Source organism: Catharus ustulatus, chromosome 18 (assembly GCF_009819885.2).
Source record: "Catharus ustulatus isolate bCatUst1 chromosome 18, bCatUst1.pri.v2, whole genome shotgun sequence".
NCBI classification, from domain to species: Eukaryota; Metazoa; Chordata; class Aves; order Passeriformes; family Turdidae; genus Catharus; species Catharus ustulatus.
The window spans coordinates 9,024,433-9,040,243 of NC_046238.1; the positions used below are offsets into that span (position 1 = coordinate 9,024,433).

General features: G+C 44.8%; 1 protein-coding gene across 1 annotated transcript in view; it reads left to right on the forward strand.

Moving 5' to 3' along the window:
- The window catches only part of MED13L (mediator complex subunit 13L), a 168,459-nt gene extending 157,513 nt beyond the window's left edge, over nt 1-10,946 (forward strand). The window contains exons 26-31 of the mRNA XM_033075785.1: nt 941-1,099; nt 2,333-2,509; nt 4,536-4,690; nt 6,539-6,700; nt 7,003-7,115; nt 8,101-10,946. Of these exons, the coding sequence (XP_032931676.1) occupies nt 941-1,099; nt 2,333-2,509; nt 4,536-4,690; nt 6,539-6,700; nt 7,003-7,115; nt 8,101-8,233 (899 nt within the window). The 3' untranslated portion in view covers nt 8,234-10,946. The remainder of the gene's footprint in view (nt 1-940; nt 1,100-2,332; nt 2,510-4,535; nt 4,691-6,538; nt 6,701-7,002; nt 7,116-8,100) is intronic.
- The last annotated feature ends 4,865 nt before the right edge of the window (nt 10,947-15,811 follow it).

A 15,811-nucleotide genomic window follows, 5' to 3' on the forward strand; every position in this document is an offset into this window, starting at 1 on the left:
TCCACACAGCTTTTGAACACTTCCAGGGATGGGGACTCAGCCATTCCTCTCAGTTTTGCATCACCTGCAGACTTGCTGAGGGTGCACTCTGCCATCACACAGTGACATTAGATGGGGTGAATTTGGCTTACCCTTCCCAAGTCCTGTCTCTGCGTCCTAGAAGGTGAACAAGGTGTGTCAAATTCTATCACACAGGATAGACTGTTGTTTATTTTGCCAGAGTTTAGTGAGGGCAAACGTGGATGGGAAGCATTTCCAGGCTTCCCAGGCAGGGCTCCTTAGGAGTTTATAATCAACAACAGAACTGCTGAAGCCCTTTCTCTCCCTTTGTTCCCATCATTGTCTTGACACTGATGCCCACTTGATCAAGTGGATCTGGGTGTAAAAGTACCTGGCAGAGAAATCACGAGGATCCTCCAAACTGGAATATCCTGGGCTATGACAGCATGGATTACAGGAGAGCTGGCTGCAGTCCTACCCTAGCACTGAATTCCTATATTGGTTTCCAAAAACCTTTCCTTGTTTGTGCCCTGGGTCTGATGCTACTCCCTTGTGTTGTGCAGGATTTGCACACTGTCCTTCCAAGGGAAGTTGGAGGCTTTATCACATTTTAGAAAAAGTTCTGAGTGAAGTTATCCTGGCACAGGAATAGAGACAGGATTCAGCTGTGATTCCTCAACTTAAATGTTGCTAAACAAACTAAAAGGTCTTGGGAAAAAATGTATTGAACAAAGGAAAGCCAAGAGACTACCCTGGAATAAAACAATCTAGGAACTCCTCAAGCAGCTAGTTTGCAGGGCCAGACCCCTCATGTGCACAGGAGTCAGTCCTGGAGAGTTTGGGATTAGGGAAATGCCAGGTGTTGGGAATGTTTTGCTGTTTCCAGGGGAGTGATGGCTCTGCACAAGCTCTGTCCTCCCATGGTGCTTTTCCCTTGCAGACTGGAGTATCCTGCTCGGGGAGTGCTCCCTGCAGACAATCAGCAAACAGCTGAAGGAGGTTTGCCGCATGTGTGGCATCTCCGCAGCAGATTCCCCCTCCATCCTCAGTGCCTGCCTCGTTGCCATGGAGCCACAGGGATCGTTCGTGGTGATGCCAGGTATGTTTGAGCCCACTATGGCAATGCCAGCAAAACTGTTCTTCATCACAATTCACACTGGGCACAGTGATCTTGGGATCTCTGTGAAGAACTTGACTAGCATGGCTATGTGTGGCAGACAATAGATTGATCCAGCGGAATTCCCCAAAACAGCAGAGAAATGTGGGGAGAGCAGTCTCCAGAGGGAAGGTGACTGTGGGCCACTGCCAAAGTGCTGATCTCTTCCCTCTTTAACCCTCCCCACATATTAACATAACTGGGCTCATGCAGCCCAGTTCCCATGGGCCAGAAGTTGTGTCACAGACACTCGTGTGCACAGAGGAGGCTGCAGTGGGAATGAGTAGGAGCCTGTAGAAATGGAAATAAGAATAAGCCCACTTGCCTTCTCACATGCTGAAGTTATTTAGGGAGTTCACTTACAAGCAGCAGTCCATGGGCTTCAGTTGAAGTAAAATTTAATGCTGAGGTTCCCTTTGTTGTTTTACCTAAGCACATACTTTTCAATGTATGTGGTGACACATCCTTAACATATCCTTACAAACCACTCTGGGTTTTTTTAAGTTTAGAAAGAAAAGACTAATACAGAGCAGAATTAATTGAGGTGGAAAATTACTTATCGTGTTGAATATTTTCAAAGCCGAGATTTTGTAATGTGAGAAAACAGATGGCAAACGAGGCCTTTTTCATATCACAGCAAAACACAAAGACCCAAATCCTTCAACAGTTTTTTTTTCCTTTAGATCCTGACACATAATTAGGTCAACAGCAAGCAAAAATTAGGTTAAAATTGAAGGTGCTGGTTAAATACTGCAGAAAAGGTCTCTCTGCATTGACTGTTTGCACCTTCCAAGTTAATTGTTGGTGGATAATTGAGAAGAATAGAGGAGGAGGAGAGAGAAGCTTTATTGTTGTGTGGCTTTATTTTTGTGTTTGTGTTCATATCAACCAAAGTGGGGAGTATTTCATAATTCTACAGAAATGTGTGTGAAAAATCAATTTAACTTCCTTATTTAACAAGTAAATATTTGATTAAGGGGCAGCAGAATGACAGGAGAGGTGGGGGGGGTGGTCTTAATGTCAAACTCTTGCAGCAATGTAATCTTTTGAAATTAGGCCCTTGAGCTGTGTCTGTGAGTTTGCAGAGCAAGTGGGGTTGGCAGAGGTGTTCCTGGACACAGAGCAGGTGTTTGGGAGGCGATGCAGTGACCCCTGGGCCATTTTGTGTCCCCACAGACGCGGTGACGATGGGCTCGGTGTTCGGGCGCAGCACGGCTCTGAACCTGCAGTCGTCCCAGCTCAACACCCCCCAGGACGCCTCCTGCACACACATCCTGGTGTTCCCCACCTCTGCCACCATCCAGGTGGCACCTGCAAATTACCCCAACGAGGATGGCTTCAGCCCCACCAACGGTGAGTGAGGGGAAGTGCCTTGGGACTGGGCAGGAATGAACCCCCAGGGGCCAGGGTTCTGCACAGACCCCACACCACCCTGGCAAGGGAACCATGCAGGGCTTCAGCTACAGGGGGAGACTGTGCTTTCCCTGAGTCTGTTTTCAGAGTCACACTGGTTATTCCCAAAGGGACAAGCACCAGCCAATGCACCAAGTGGTGTGCTTTGTCTTGTTGTGACTTGCTCAGGCCAGCTGCTGTTTTCCAGTCATGCTTTACATCGGGCCCTGGTGTGTGCAAAGCTGACAGGAAGGAGGCACTTGTGGATGAGTAGGGAAAATATCCCAACCTGAGATTTCCCTGGTGCCCCCAGAGTACTTTTAAATTGAACCTGCAGTCTGAGTCAGCAAGACTCTGGTTAATGCTTTATATCCAAATAAGCATTTTCCTGCTTTGTCCCCAATCCTTTAAATGAGTGCAAAGCAATTTAAACCAAGAGTAGCTACGAACACGTACAGTGGCTGTATTAATGAGGAGGGCAGTTGGGCTGGAGAGGAAGGCAGGTTACTGCTTTTAAGGCTTTGATCTGTCCCTCCTGGAATGTCCCAGGGCCTCTGAAGGGAAGTTGCCCCTCTCAATCCCTGTCCCAGGAGGCACCGGGATCCCTCCCAAGCACAACAAACATTAACCTGCATTAACCTGCCCCTTGGTGCTGCAGATGTTAATTAGAGTCAGGTACAAGAATGGCCTTTTCCAAAATGGTGTTAAATTTAATTTTCTTAACTCTGCTCTACTTAATGATTAAGCTGCTTCCTATGCCATTAGCCAGCTCATTTCTGCTCTGGGGGCCAAGCAGAGCATGATATTAGCTCTGGTTTGTTTACTGAGGCTGTAGGACACAAGTTAATAAACTTCAGTTAAAGCATTGCTCCAGCAATCCAGAGGTTCTCTTTGGGAGATGAAGGAAAACAACCACCTGCCTGTTTCAGTACTGGGGTTTCAGGTAAAATTAGTTCAGGACATGCATAATTTTCCATTTTATGCAGTGTAAATGAATCTTTTTCAAGAGAAATTGTTATTTATTATATGTAGGATGCATAACTTCTATTTATGTTTTTCTATTTTTGTTTTAGTATAAATTTGGTTGCAATTCTAATTAATGCAGTTAATTCAGACAGCTCCCACTGTCCCTGTCTACCCACTAAAATGTGCTTTAAATGTCATTATACACTTGGATTTCTTTGCCTGCTGAGAAATCTGGATAAGAAAAACCCCTCTAAACCATATTGGGATGCTGTAATTTTTGGCTGTGTTGATGGTGCCTTATCCTTCCCTCCCATAACTTACTTGCAGTATTGTAACCTATGTGCAGATAATGAGTAATGGAATGCAAGGCAAACGCATCTTCCCTGTATCTTGAGCCCTCCCCACATATTAACTTAAACCAAATTAATCCAGCCAGTTATGCTAACAAGCTGTGTGGAACTCCTGAGGTGAAAGTGGGATATGAAGGCTGTTTTTTTTGGGGATCCTGGTGCAGTGTCTGAGAGGATCCTGAGTCCCTTGCTGCCCTCGTGGATTCTGGGGCAGTGTCCCTGGAGCTGCCAGGGCTGTTCCCAGAGGCTGGAGCTGGGGTGCAGCTCTGGGAGCCTGAGGAGCAGCACATGGAGCTATGTGTGATGATTCCAAGTGTCTTGTTAAGGGGTCTCTGTGAGCAACTGCACAAAGGTGTCAGTTGTTGTGATACAAAATTCAGTCTGGATTTTATGGAGGTGCTACAATGGGAATTCTGTTCACTCTGTGGCCACTGCTAAAATTCATTATCTCAATAGCTGCCTGCCAACTCTCATGTCTGTGGTTGCAGTCAAGGGTTCTAAGTGGGATTAAAAAGTAAAGTCTTTATCTCTGCTTTCATCTATCTTGGGAGTATGTAAAAGAAAAAAGGGAATGATAATAAATTAAAGGGAAAGGTAATAAATTATTAAAAAAGTATTGGAGAAAAGAGTATAGCACATTGGAAATTATTCTCCTTTCTTTTCCTTTTCAGATGACATGTTTGACCTCCCATTCCCAGATGACATGGACAATGACATTAGAATTTTGATAACAGGGAATCTTCACTCTTCACCAAATTCCTCCCCAGTTCCTTCCCCTGGATCACCATCTGGCACTGGAGTGGGATCTCACTACCATCACAGTAGGGTAAGGCTGGATCACATAGGACACACACTGCTTAAAATAAAATATAAAGAAAGGTCCAAATCCTCCAAAACATCTTTTTCCTTTAGATTCTGACACATAATTAGTTCAACAGCAAGCAAAAATTAGGTAAAAATGGAAGGTTAAATGCTGCTGGAGGTGTCTCTGCATTGGCTTTTTGCACCTCCAGGTTAATTGTTGGTGGATAATTGAGGGGGAGAGAGCAGGAGAGCAGCAGTTTAATTTTTGTGTGGTGCAGCCATAGCTGATGACTCTGCACAGATTTAATCTGTACTCATCCATTCTTTCCTATGGAATGTCCCTGGAATGAAGTGACAAGCCTTTGTGAGAAGGGAAGCTGTGATTGCCCTGTTCCCATGGATTTCAGGGGAGGCAAGAGGGAGAGAATTCTCCCAGTGGTGAAACTCTGCCCGTGGAAACTCCACAGGTGCTGGATGGTTATGCAGATGTTGTTTTCTTAGGAATATTTAGCCCAGAGCAAACAGCATTTGGGAGTTATTTTTGTTTGAAGTGGCTTTTATAAAGTCAGTTCCAACATCAGTGATTATTTAAAATGCAAATTGTTTTGGTAATTCAAGTTATTTTTTTTGAATTGGCATAGCTTGATCAGGTTTGATGGAACTCTTTCCCTCCTACACTTTATCATGTAAGACTGAGCTGTTCTCTTAAAATGGTTTCCATCACTATTAGGTAAAAGTTTTATGCTTCACAAATTTCTGAGAAGTTTTGTTCTAAAAGTATGAAGTTTACAGTAGTAGCATATTACTTCTTTACTAAATAATACAGTATTTTATGAGAGGAGCAGGGTAACTTTTATACCATTTTTGACATGTCACTGAGATGTCTCAAATTCAGAACTCCTGAAGGTGTGACTATATGGTGGTAGTTTCACCCCTGGAAGTAGAAAGTCCTACCTATATTTTTCTTGCAAACTCTGCCAAAATGCCTCAGTGCAGGTTTAATACAGTCAGTGAGGGAGAAATGCCTCCTGCCTCAGCCACAGAAATGCTAATCCTGCATTTTGTGAGCTCAGTCCACAACCACCTTGTGTGGATTGTACAGCTCTCCCATCAAAGCCTTGATAACAGCACATTGCTGTCCCAGGCATTCCAAACTGGTGTGTGGGCAAATGAAAACTTCTAAATTCTGCTGCCAAACCCTGCAGCCACAAATCACAACTCCTCACTCTCTCTCCCCAGTTCCCTCAACAATCCATTCTGTCTGACTTCTATGCAGAGCTTGCTCTCAGTAGAGCTGCATCCATTGGGAGCAGCCCTGGGAGGTTCATGGCCTGAGCCCAGAGCCCAGGACAAACCCCTTCCAGCTGAACCTGAGTAATTCCCATTAACCATTAAGCCAGGCCTGGTAATTGCAGTGTAATGTTTGGCTTTAGCAGAGCAGCAGTGTGTGATCATTCCCCCGTGGGCCCAGGGTCAGGGCAATAATTGATGGCTGGGCACTGGCCCCATGTGCCGGGCTCCCGGTGCCACCTGCTCCAGGCTTTTTCCCTGCCTTGGATTCCTGTCCAGACCCGCTGGAAGGGATTGGCAGGGAGGGATTTGTAATTGAGCTGCTTTCTGTGCACTGGAATCTTTGCCTTTTTCTTTTAACCTATTGACATTTATGGATGAAGTGAACTGCTCTACAGTGCTTCTGAAACATAAGCCTGGAGAACCCAACTGCAGGGGAATAAGGCAGGGCCTGGATAACTTTGACTGAGATTCCTGACTGACTAAAGGAGGGCTCATTTGTCACAGGACAGTAATTAGCAAATGAAGTCACTGTTCCAGGTGACAACACCCTCAGAGCTGCCTTTTCCCTGTGTTGCAGAGCCAAGGTGAACGTCTCCTCTCCAGGGAAGCCCCAGAAGAGCTGAAGCAGCAGCCTCTGGCTCTGGGATACTTCGTGTCGACCGCCAAAGCCGAGAACCTCCCGCAGTGGTTCTGGTCCTCCTGTCCTCAGGCACAGAACCAGTGTCCCCTCTTCCTGAAGGTCTGTCATGCTCCACATGGAGCACTCATTATCCATTGCTATTTCCGTGCCTGTAAAAGCTGCAGTTGGAGTCTGTGGTGTCAGAGTGAACCTGAGACCTCCCACTCCAGAACTGCAAGAACTCCAGGCAGTTTATTCAAAAATGTTACCGTTAATTTGGAAATACACGTGGTCATGGGGGGTTCAACACAGAACTGCCAACTTCCCACGCTGTCCTGAGGTGATTCACACTGGATGTTTCTTGGCTATCTTTAGCAGTACCTGCTGTATGAGGAGCTAATTTTTGCTCTTGCCCTCTGCAGGCCTCTCTCCATCACCACATCTCAGTAGCGCAGACAGACGAGCTTCTACCTGCCAGAAATTCTCAGCGAGTTCCTCACCCCCTCGACTCTAAAACTACATCAGATGTCTTGAGGTAACACCCTTTAGGTTTTCATTTCTGCCCTAAACAGAACTTTGGGGACTGAGCTTGGAGGTTTCAGAGTAACCTTTCCAATCTATCACAATTACTTACCAGTTTTTATCAACACTTTTTAGCCATCCTGTACCCTATATGTCTTGGGGCATTTCCTCCTCCAAGGTGCCAGAGCAGGGCTTTGAGGGGGAATTCTGTGGGTTCCCTCCACTGTTCACAGCCATGCCAAGGAAACTCAGAAGAGCTCAGCCTTGCCAGGGGGACATCATGGTTTGCCCCCCACCTAGACTGCTCTGTTCCCCTGGCATCTGATCTGAGCTGTGCCACTCATTATCTTACCTCTCCAAACTGAATGGATTTGTAGGATATAAAAGTATTGCCTCATGCCACTGTGCTAGGACTGGGGTATGAAGGAGACACTGTTCCTGAATGCATACAGGGTATGTGTTTTATTGTTCAGAATGATGTAGGGCCTGTTTGCTTCCATCCCACCTTTGGGGGCTGGACACAGATCTGTGTCATGAAAGCACACAGTGTGGGACACCCTAGTGAACAAACAAACATCAGCAGGGAACAGGAATGTCTAATCTGAGGAAATTGGGGCTGTACTATTCTAGAAGATCTGAATTTTCATCCTCTTGGAGGACTGAACTCTCACAGGTGTCCCAGGTATTGAGTTAAAACAAGAATGCAGTGGACAGGGAAAGGATGAGATGCAACAGACACAAGTTGCAAGATGAGAAATTGCAATGAGATACAGGATCACAGGAACAGTGTGAGCAAATACTGGCACAGGGTGCCCAGAGAGGCAGTCTTTGTGTGTTTGGGAAGGCCTTCATGCAAATAGTTCAGACATAGCAAAGCTAAACCCTCCTGCTTTTCAGTGGGGTTTCTCCCTTGCCAGCACACTGGCAGCTGTGTCAGGGTTTAGGAGAGCCCATTCCCACCCCCAGGGCAGGCTGTGATTCTCTGCCTCGCTGTGCAGGTTCGTGCTGGAGCAGTACAACGCCCTGTCCTGGCTCACGTGTAACCCGGCCACGCAGGACCGCAGCTCCTGCCTGCCCGTGCACTTCGTGGTGCTCACCCAGCTCTACAACGCCATCATGAACATCCTGTAGGACAAGCACTTGTTCTTCTGGCTGCTTCTTTCTCCCCTCCGCCCGGGAACGTGCCACGACCTGCAAAGAGCTCCCTTTGCTTCTCTTCAGACCAGTCCTGTGCTGTGCTTCTGTTCCTGCAAAAGCACATGTGAATTCTGCAGTGTTCAAAACTAAACTACCCATTGACATCTCTGGCAGCTTCAGTCCAAAATCTGGGAACATCCAAGAACAGTGAACACAGAGTAACCTCAAGCCAGTGTTAGTTTGGTGGCTCAGTAACTACTGGTCAGCGTGATTATTTTTTTTAATATTTTATTTTTTTAAGGAAGACTACAGGATCTTTTTGCATTAGGAACTGATAAAGACCCACGAGCAGTGTCAGCCCTGCGAGTACAAACCACCTTGTAGCGACCAGTGCAGGTGTTTCGTTGTTTGATCATCGTAAACCGGACTTTGCAGGAGGAAAAAACCACAAACACAAAACCACACAGTTGTAGTCTCGTATAAATATTGGAGTTTTCTGTCTACCTGGAGTTCCTGTCAGAGTGGATTGGGATGAATGCATGCATTTGTTACCTGTCCATGTAGATATGAATGGTCTGGAGATACTTTATTTATTTTTAGGTTTGGGGAGGGGAGGGATTAAATTATAAAGGACCAGGAACAGTAGAAATACCTTCAAAATCCAGCTCCGTTCCACTGTAGGGTTATTTATCTACAGACCTCTCACTCTTCTGACCTGGAAATCAAAAGTGAAGCTCAAAGCAATCAAAGTCTGGGAAGGGAAGTGTGTTCTGGTAAGAGTATCTTGTATTTTAAGGAATTCTCCCCTGTTTTCAGTCTGGTTAAAGCAAGGAATGGCCAGTGTTTAATGAAGGATAACACTACCTAAGGGAGAAGAGTGAGAGGGAGGTAGGGAGGAAAAATACTTTAAAGCCCAGTGTCAGGGCAAGTGGAAAGTGGTAAATTAATCTATTGTAGAGCTATGATTGAAATATATTTCCAGTAAATTTAGTGATGCTAGAAAAGTATTTACTGAAAGCCAAGTTGCCCTTTAATTCTGGGCAGACTCGTCCATGTACATATCCAAAAATATGGTTTTTGTTTACACTAAATCAGTCACAAATCTGGTGTATTTTTTCTGACTATAGGAATATTATTTCAAAGAAATAATTTTTAAAAATTATATCATTAAATTAGTACTTGAAGTTACACCACTGTGGTGGCAAAGTTACTTTGTTTAATGAAATGATCGCCATTGGGAAGGTTAATGGCTAATTGAAGTATTTTTATGACTCCTTCATTCCAGGCTCCAAGGGGTTCCTATTCCAGCCCCATTCCCTCATTTCTGGGGGTGCACTGGGCAGCAGGAGGGGGCCAGGGTCAGGCACTTGGATCAGGCTTGGTGACCCCTCCCCTGGCTGTGAAGAAAAACTACCAAGTTTAGAGTTCTTCCAAAAGACTTTCATGTTCTGGTTAAAAAAAAGTGAAATTCTATGATTTTAAAAAGTATTTTTCTTGAGATAATGTAACATTTAAAACAAATTATATAAAATAATAAAAGAAAAAAAAAATTGCTTGTGTAATGAGAAGGTGAAGGCAGGAGAGGAACCTGTAAATGGATTATTTCCTTCCCTGCTCCACCCCTCCGTGTGGGTGTTCTCTTTGCAATGTATAGGTTAAAAAAAATCTGATATCAAACCATTTGTATCTAATGTGTACAGTGTAAAATTGACTTTAAAAATATTGCAGTACTATTTTTTCTTAATCAGAAAAAGAAAATTCTCAAGGCCTTTTGAAGAGCATAAAAAGATGAAGATTGTAAACTTGTATAAAAAATTTAACTTGGGGAGGAAAGAAATGTAAAGTAGACATTTGTAATCTTTTACCATTTGGGGGTTATTTGTTCCCAGGATTCATCTGAACTTTGGATTATTATTTTGCTTATTGTTTTTAAATGGGCTGTTTTTATCCAGGGGCGTTTCTTCCCCACAAACCTGGTTCTAAGCAAAAATTAGAAATTAAAAAAAGGGCAGCAAGGAGTAGTTTTCATCTGGTGTCTTTTATTTAATTTTTTTAAGTTAAGAGAAGCTGGTGACATATTTATACGTTTTTGTGCAAAATAAATGAATGGCAATAGATTTTAAAGAAAAATCTTATGTACTTCAGTGTGAAAAGTTCTGTATAATATTTCTCTTAAATATGCATTATTTTACTTGTGAGTTTTTTACTGAATTAATCTGAAATGTACAAGCCCTGGCTTTCCTACAGAGTGAAGAAAGTTATTATTTTTTTTTTATTTCTAACTTTGGAAAATCATGCCTAAATCAGAATTATTATTACAGTTGTTTCAGCTAAAGGGAGTGGGAGGGTGGGGAATGTCCAGCATGCTTGTATGTATATTTCAGAACCTTTTTTAAATGTAAAAGCTGTACATTTCTGGGGAGTTCTGAATTTCTTTTTGTTTTCTTTTTTTTTTTTCCTCTGAGCATTTTGCAGTGAGCTTCTTTTATATATAGCCAACAATTTGAAAGAAAACAAAAAAAAAATGTGAAGTTCATTTTAAATCTACAGTATATCGCTGGTACAATACACTAAAAAAGACTTTGATAAAAAGAAACAATAATAATAAAAGACCTCCATTTTAAATGTCATTCATATATACCTTGTGGATGAGAGCTATATACTTTTACACACTTTTTTAGATGAATAAATTATTGAATTACTGAAACTGTTGGTGGAATTTTATTCTTGTATTGAGCTCTGAGTTTTGGTATTCCCAGGGGAGGAATTGCAAGGTGCAGATCCAGGGATGTGAATGGGACTGGAATTAAATGTTTCAAACCGTGGCTGGTGTGAGAGGAAATTGGGTATCACTGATGCCAGGGATGGAAAATGCTGCTGGAGGCGGGGTGGGATCATCCAGTGCCATGGAAGCAGTGCCTGCTTTCCAAACAGGGGCCATCAGTGCTGGAGGAACTCCACGTGCAGCAGGTGAGTCTCCAGCAGGAGCTGGCAGGGCAGGGCAGGGCAGGCCTGGCTGCAGAACCCCAGCCCACAGGAGCTGGACTCCGTGGTCCTTGTGGGTCCCTCCCAGCTCAGGAAACTCTGGATTCTGTGCTAACTGTGAATTCTGTGCTAAGTGTAGCTGCTGGGTTGGGCTGTTGGACCCCAGGAGGTCTCTTCAGAGGGAGACACTCTGGGTTTAGCAGTCATTCCCAAACAAAGAATGCCAAAAATAACATTTAATGAGCAGCTGTGCCATCCCACGATGTGTGGGAGGTCAGAGCCTGCTGTGCCACCCCAGGCTGCAGGGACAGCCCCTGTTACAGCAGAAGGGGATGGGGGAGTTTCTGCAGACCCCAAGTGTTTCACAGCTGATCTTTGTGGCTCACTCCCTTAAAAAGTATCCTAAAAGAACTCATTTTCCTTAACAGCTGGAGCCCACATCAGCATCGTGTGACAGCTCCAGTGACTGGATGGAGGAACTGCCACTCCTTTCCATGGCTCTTTAAAGGCCATTTGGGATTTCCTCAGTAGATGTTAATTCTTGTGTGCTTGAATTTTGGTGCATCTTAGTTCTGAATTTAGATAATTACAAAAGTACTACCTAAGATTTTACCTTTTTTTTAAACTTTCGAGCTTGTATCTTTTATTTCACTGTACTACTGTAAATTGTGGTACTGTCCAAGTTGAACAGAACAGTGACACTTTGATCTTCCCCTGCGAGAGCTGCAAGTGCCTGGAATTAGAGCAGATTTGTTACATAGAGATTATTTTGTAGCTCATGCATTGGCTTCACAGACAAAACCCACCAATTAAATATTCTCTTCCATGAGGACTGTAAGGAAGAAGTGAATGAAAACACTCAGCTGATTTTTGAAAACATTCAGTTGATTTGTTACAGTAATGGAATATATACAACAAATGTGTGCAGTGCTGTGGTGATGGACTCAGTTCTTTAATAAAGAAAATGCTTTTTAAGATTAGGCTGAGATTAAACTGCTTTTCCTTTCCCAACTGCCATTTCTATTTTTGACAAAATGTCATGGCCATCTGAAAGCTGTTTCAACACATGTAGAAAGCATCAGAAATTGTGAAGTAAACATGAGGTTTATAGGTAGTGTCTCACCATTTACAGTGGAAATGGAAACAGCCCTGGATCCCCAAACAGGAAATCTTTGGTCTTTGACAACAAAGCAGCATTTATAAAATTATGCAGCTTCCACTTCCCTATTTTGATACCAAACCTTAACCCTTGGACATGGCAGCCCCTGTTTTGTGCTTCACTGGCTGTTCCCCTACCAGCTATCAAAGGGGCAATCCCAGAGCACATCCCACGGGGTATGGAAACCTCAGGGCTGTTTGCAACCTCAATACTCTGCAGAGGCCTGGAAGAAGATGGCCCTAGTTTCTGTGTAAGGCCAGCTGGGAATTCAGGCTGCCCTGAGCTGTCAGTGCTGGGATCTCACAGGAGCTCTGCTCTGGGCAGGGCAGGCTCCAGTCTGAGCCATTCTGTAGGAGCAGCTCCTGCTCTGCTCCCACGCCAGGCCCTGCCAGCCACTGCAACCATGGACACATCCAGTACAGCTGACAGGAGCCAAAACCACACAGCACATGCTCCTTTATCTGATAAACATCAGCTCTTCCCTGGAAGAGCTGTTTATTGAAACCTTTCAGAATCATGGTTAAAAACCAGTTTAGCACAAGGGCCGCTTTGCAGCAAACCAACAGTCCATGGCACTGCTGGGGACTCTTTCTACAGGAACATCTTTTGTGGTCCTGCAACACCCACTGGAATTCAGTGGCTCCCTCTGGTTGCTCCACAAGCTCTGGTGCAGTTGCAGTGCCGCTCTCACCTGGCTCAGAGGATACTACAGCAGCCTCTGCTGTTGACACCTTCAATCCCCAAAGCTTCCAGCCAACCCCTGGTACCCAGCCACCTCCTCTACCTTCACATCCCAGGAATGTGGGTTCCTTCCCACAGCACATGCACCTTTTCCTGTTGGACAGATGTTTCATTTCAGCAATACCTGCTCCTGCAGGACCTTTGTCATCTACTCAGCAGAATCAGCTGCTCCTCAGGCAGTGATGCTCACTCCAGCTGGGCCTTTTTAAAAGACACAGCCAGGCCAGCAGGGAACTGCTGCAGTCCGCGTGGCAACCAAGGCAGGCCTAGGGCCTTCACAAGTGGAAGTTATTTTCCTTTCACACTAAATCAGACATATGTTTTAAAAACTCCTGCCAGCCTGACACTCTCTTTGTTTTTATTTAAATATTTTGCCATTGGGAAAATGTCAGGTTGGTATAAATCTAGGAACAAACTACATCCTCAAATGCACTGTTGCTACTGTGAGTGTTTGGAGAACTTTCTGCCAAAGATTTGATATCCAGAACCTCCATTAAAAAAGGATTATACACACACAGAGCCCTGCAGAAAAAGCTCATTGCAATTCTGTAGAACACAATCCCAGGCATGAAAATAATCCAAAAATAAAACCAACACCAAAACCACAACCAACCAAAAAACAATAGCCAGAAAAACTTTTTTACCTTTGCAGTTGGGTGAATACTTTAGAAGTCTTTTTAAGCCAACCATTTTTTAGTTGTCTGTGATTTCCTGCAGCCAGTGACAGCTGTATCATGTCACATTAATCACATCTGTGCCTTTCTCTGTATGGGGTTGTCCATATGAATAACTGAAAGTCACATCCTTGGTCCTCCAGCAGGGGTCATGTTTTGATGGCAAATGAAACTCCAGCTTCTCCCTGAACCGGGCTTTAAAAAACCAAATTAAACTGCAGAGTTACAGAGCTGGATCATTAAAGGTCAACCACGCGAGCAGGTGTAGGTTCATTGGTCAAAGTGCTCCACCCCACTTGTAATCAGTCTCGGTGGTAATTTCATTAGTGCCTGGGGAAAAGACAGGCCAGGAGAGGCAGGTGATGGGGCAGGGTGCACATGGCAGGGCAGGGGGCTCTTAATCCCAGCAGGGTAATGGCCCATGGAAGTGCTAAAAGAATGGTGCTGTGAGCAGCTCTCCGGGCTCCTGGCTTCAGCAACATTTCAGTTACAAGTAATTGCCCTTGGATTTTCTTCCCCCTGTCAGGCTGTGGTGTGTGGGGAAGGTTCTGCTGCACTGGCACACACTGCAGTGCCCCATGCTGCGATGCCACACGCTGCTGCACCGCCTGAGCTGTCCAGGGACAGGCAGGGGACAGAAAAGGGACCTGCATGGGCCCAAGCCTGGTCTCAGGGTGACTTGAGCTGTAAACAACAGGGAGAGCTCAAGTGCAAAACAACTCATACCACCATCTGTGGCAACAGAGGGACACATGACACCCCTCCTTTCCTTGGGAGATTCGTCTCATCGTCACTTGTTCGCCTTTCTCTTTGTGTTGCTGACTTGTTTTTTGATGTTGGGCCTTTTCACTAGTGAAATGTTGCTTTTATTTAAAAGAAATATCCCACCCAAGTGGGCATCCCTTTCTACAATGCATAACCTTTCCACCCTAAATAAATTCAGGCAGAAGTTGAGAGGATGTAGATACTCATTTTCCCAGAATCTCTCTGCTTTTGTTATTTAGGTGACTTGGATGAGTCCCCTGCCCATTCAAGAAGCGCAAATCGTTTGCTGTAGAGTTTACAGATTCCTAATCAAGGAGGGGTGTTTGGAGTGACCCCTGTTCCATGTGCAACACCCTGATGTGGGTTCCTCCACCCCAGGTCCCTGTTCTTTTGCCCAGGGTGCCTGTGCAGGTGAGGGGCACTGGCACTCAGTGTTAATGCATAACCTCCAAGTGCCTGAGGCCAGCACTCATGGAATGGAACTGCTGTTCCAGGTTTCTGTGCAACTACTGCCCACCCCTTCAGCCTCCTGAGCAATGGCTTAGGGTTATTAAGGGTGCAGTTAATCAGAAGAACAGCTCCAGATTTAATAAGCAAGTAAGGAAGGCATGCTAAAGGGATTGAGGGGAGAGGAAAGATCAAAACTCTGAAGCTGCTCAAACAAATGTGAGATTTTGGGCAAAATGTTGGCTTTGCTACTCCTTGCTTGTGTAACAATCAATGCCACTGACTCACTGGAGCTCTGGTTCATTTTAAGCCTCTCAGGCAGCAGAATGCAGAGCATTAGTCTGCAAACTAAAGTCAGGATGATGTAAATTTATTTAGGAGAACAAAAAATAAAACCTTCTCCAAAGACTTACAGAAAGATCCCAGAATGCTGTGGAACTGGCCAATAAAATATCAGAAGGAATTCTTAGTAAGACACACACAAACCTTAAAAATTAAGCCAAACATGTAGATGTGGAATGGCCTCTGAACTAGGCTACAGATCAGGATCATTCCATTCAGGAAAAAAGAATTGGGATTTCAGAGCCAAAAATGACCCCAACAGGAGTGTGGTAATGTCACCCAGGCAGCCCAAGCCAAGCCCAGTGGCTCAGCTCCGTTCTGCCTGTGGCAGGTCCCCACTCCAGGAATCAGGCAGGACTTGAGGACAGGGGAGAGCAGACCCTGAGCCCCTTCCCAGGACTGCCCCGAGCTCTGTGTGTGTCCCAGGCCCTGGGGGAGCTGAAGGTGGGACTGCAGCCA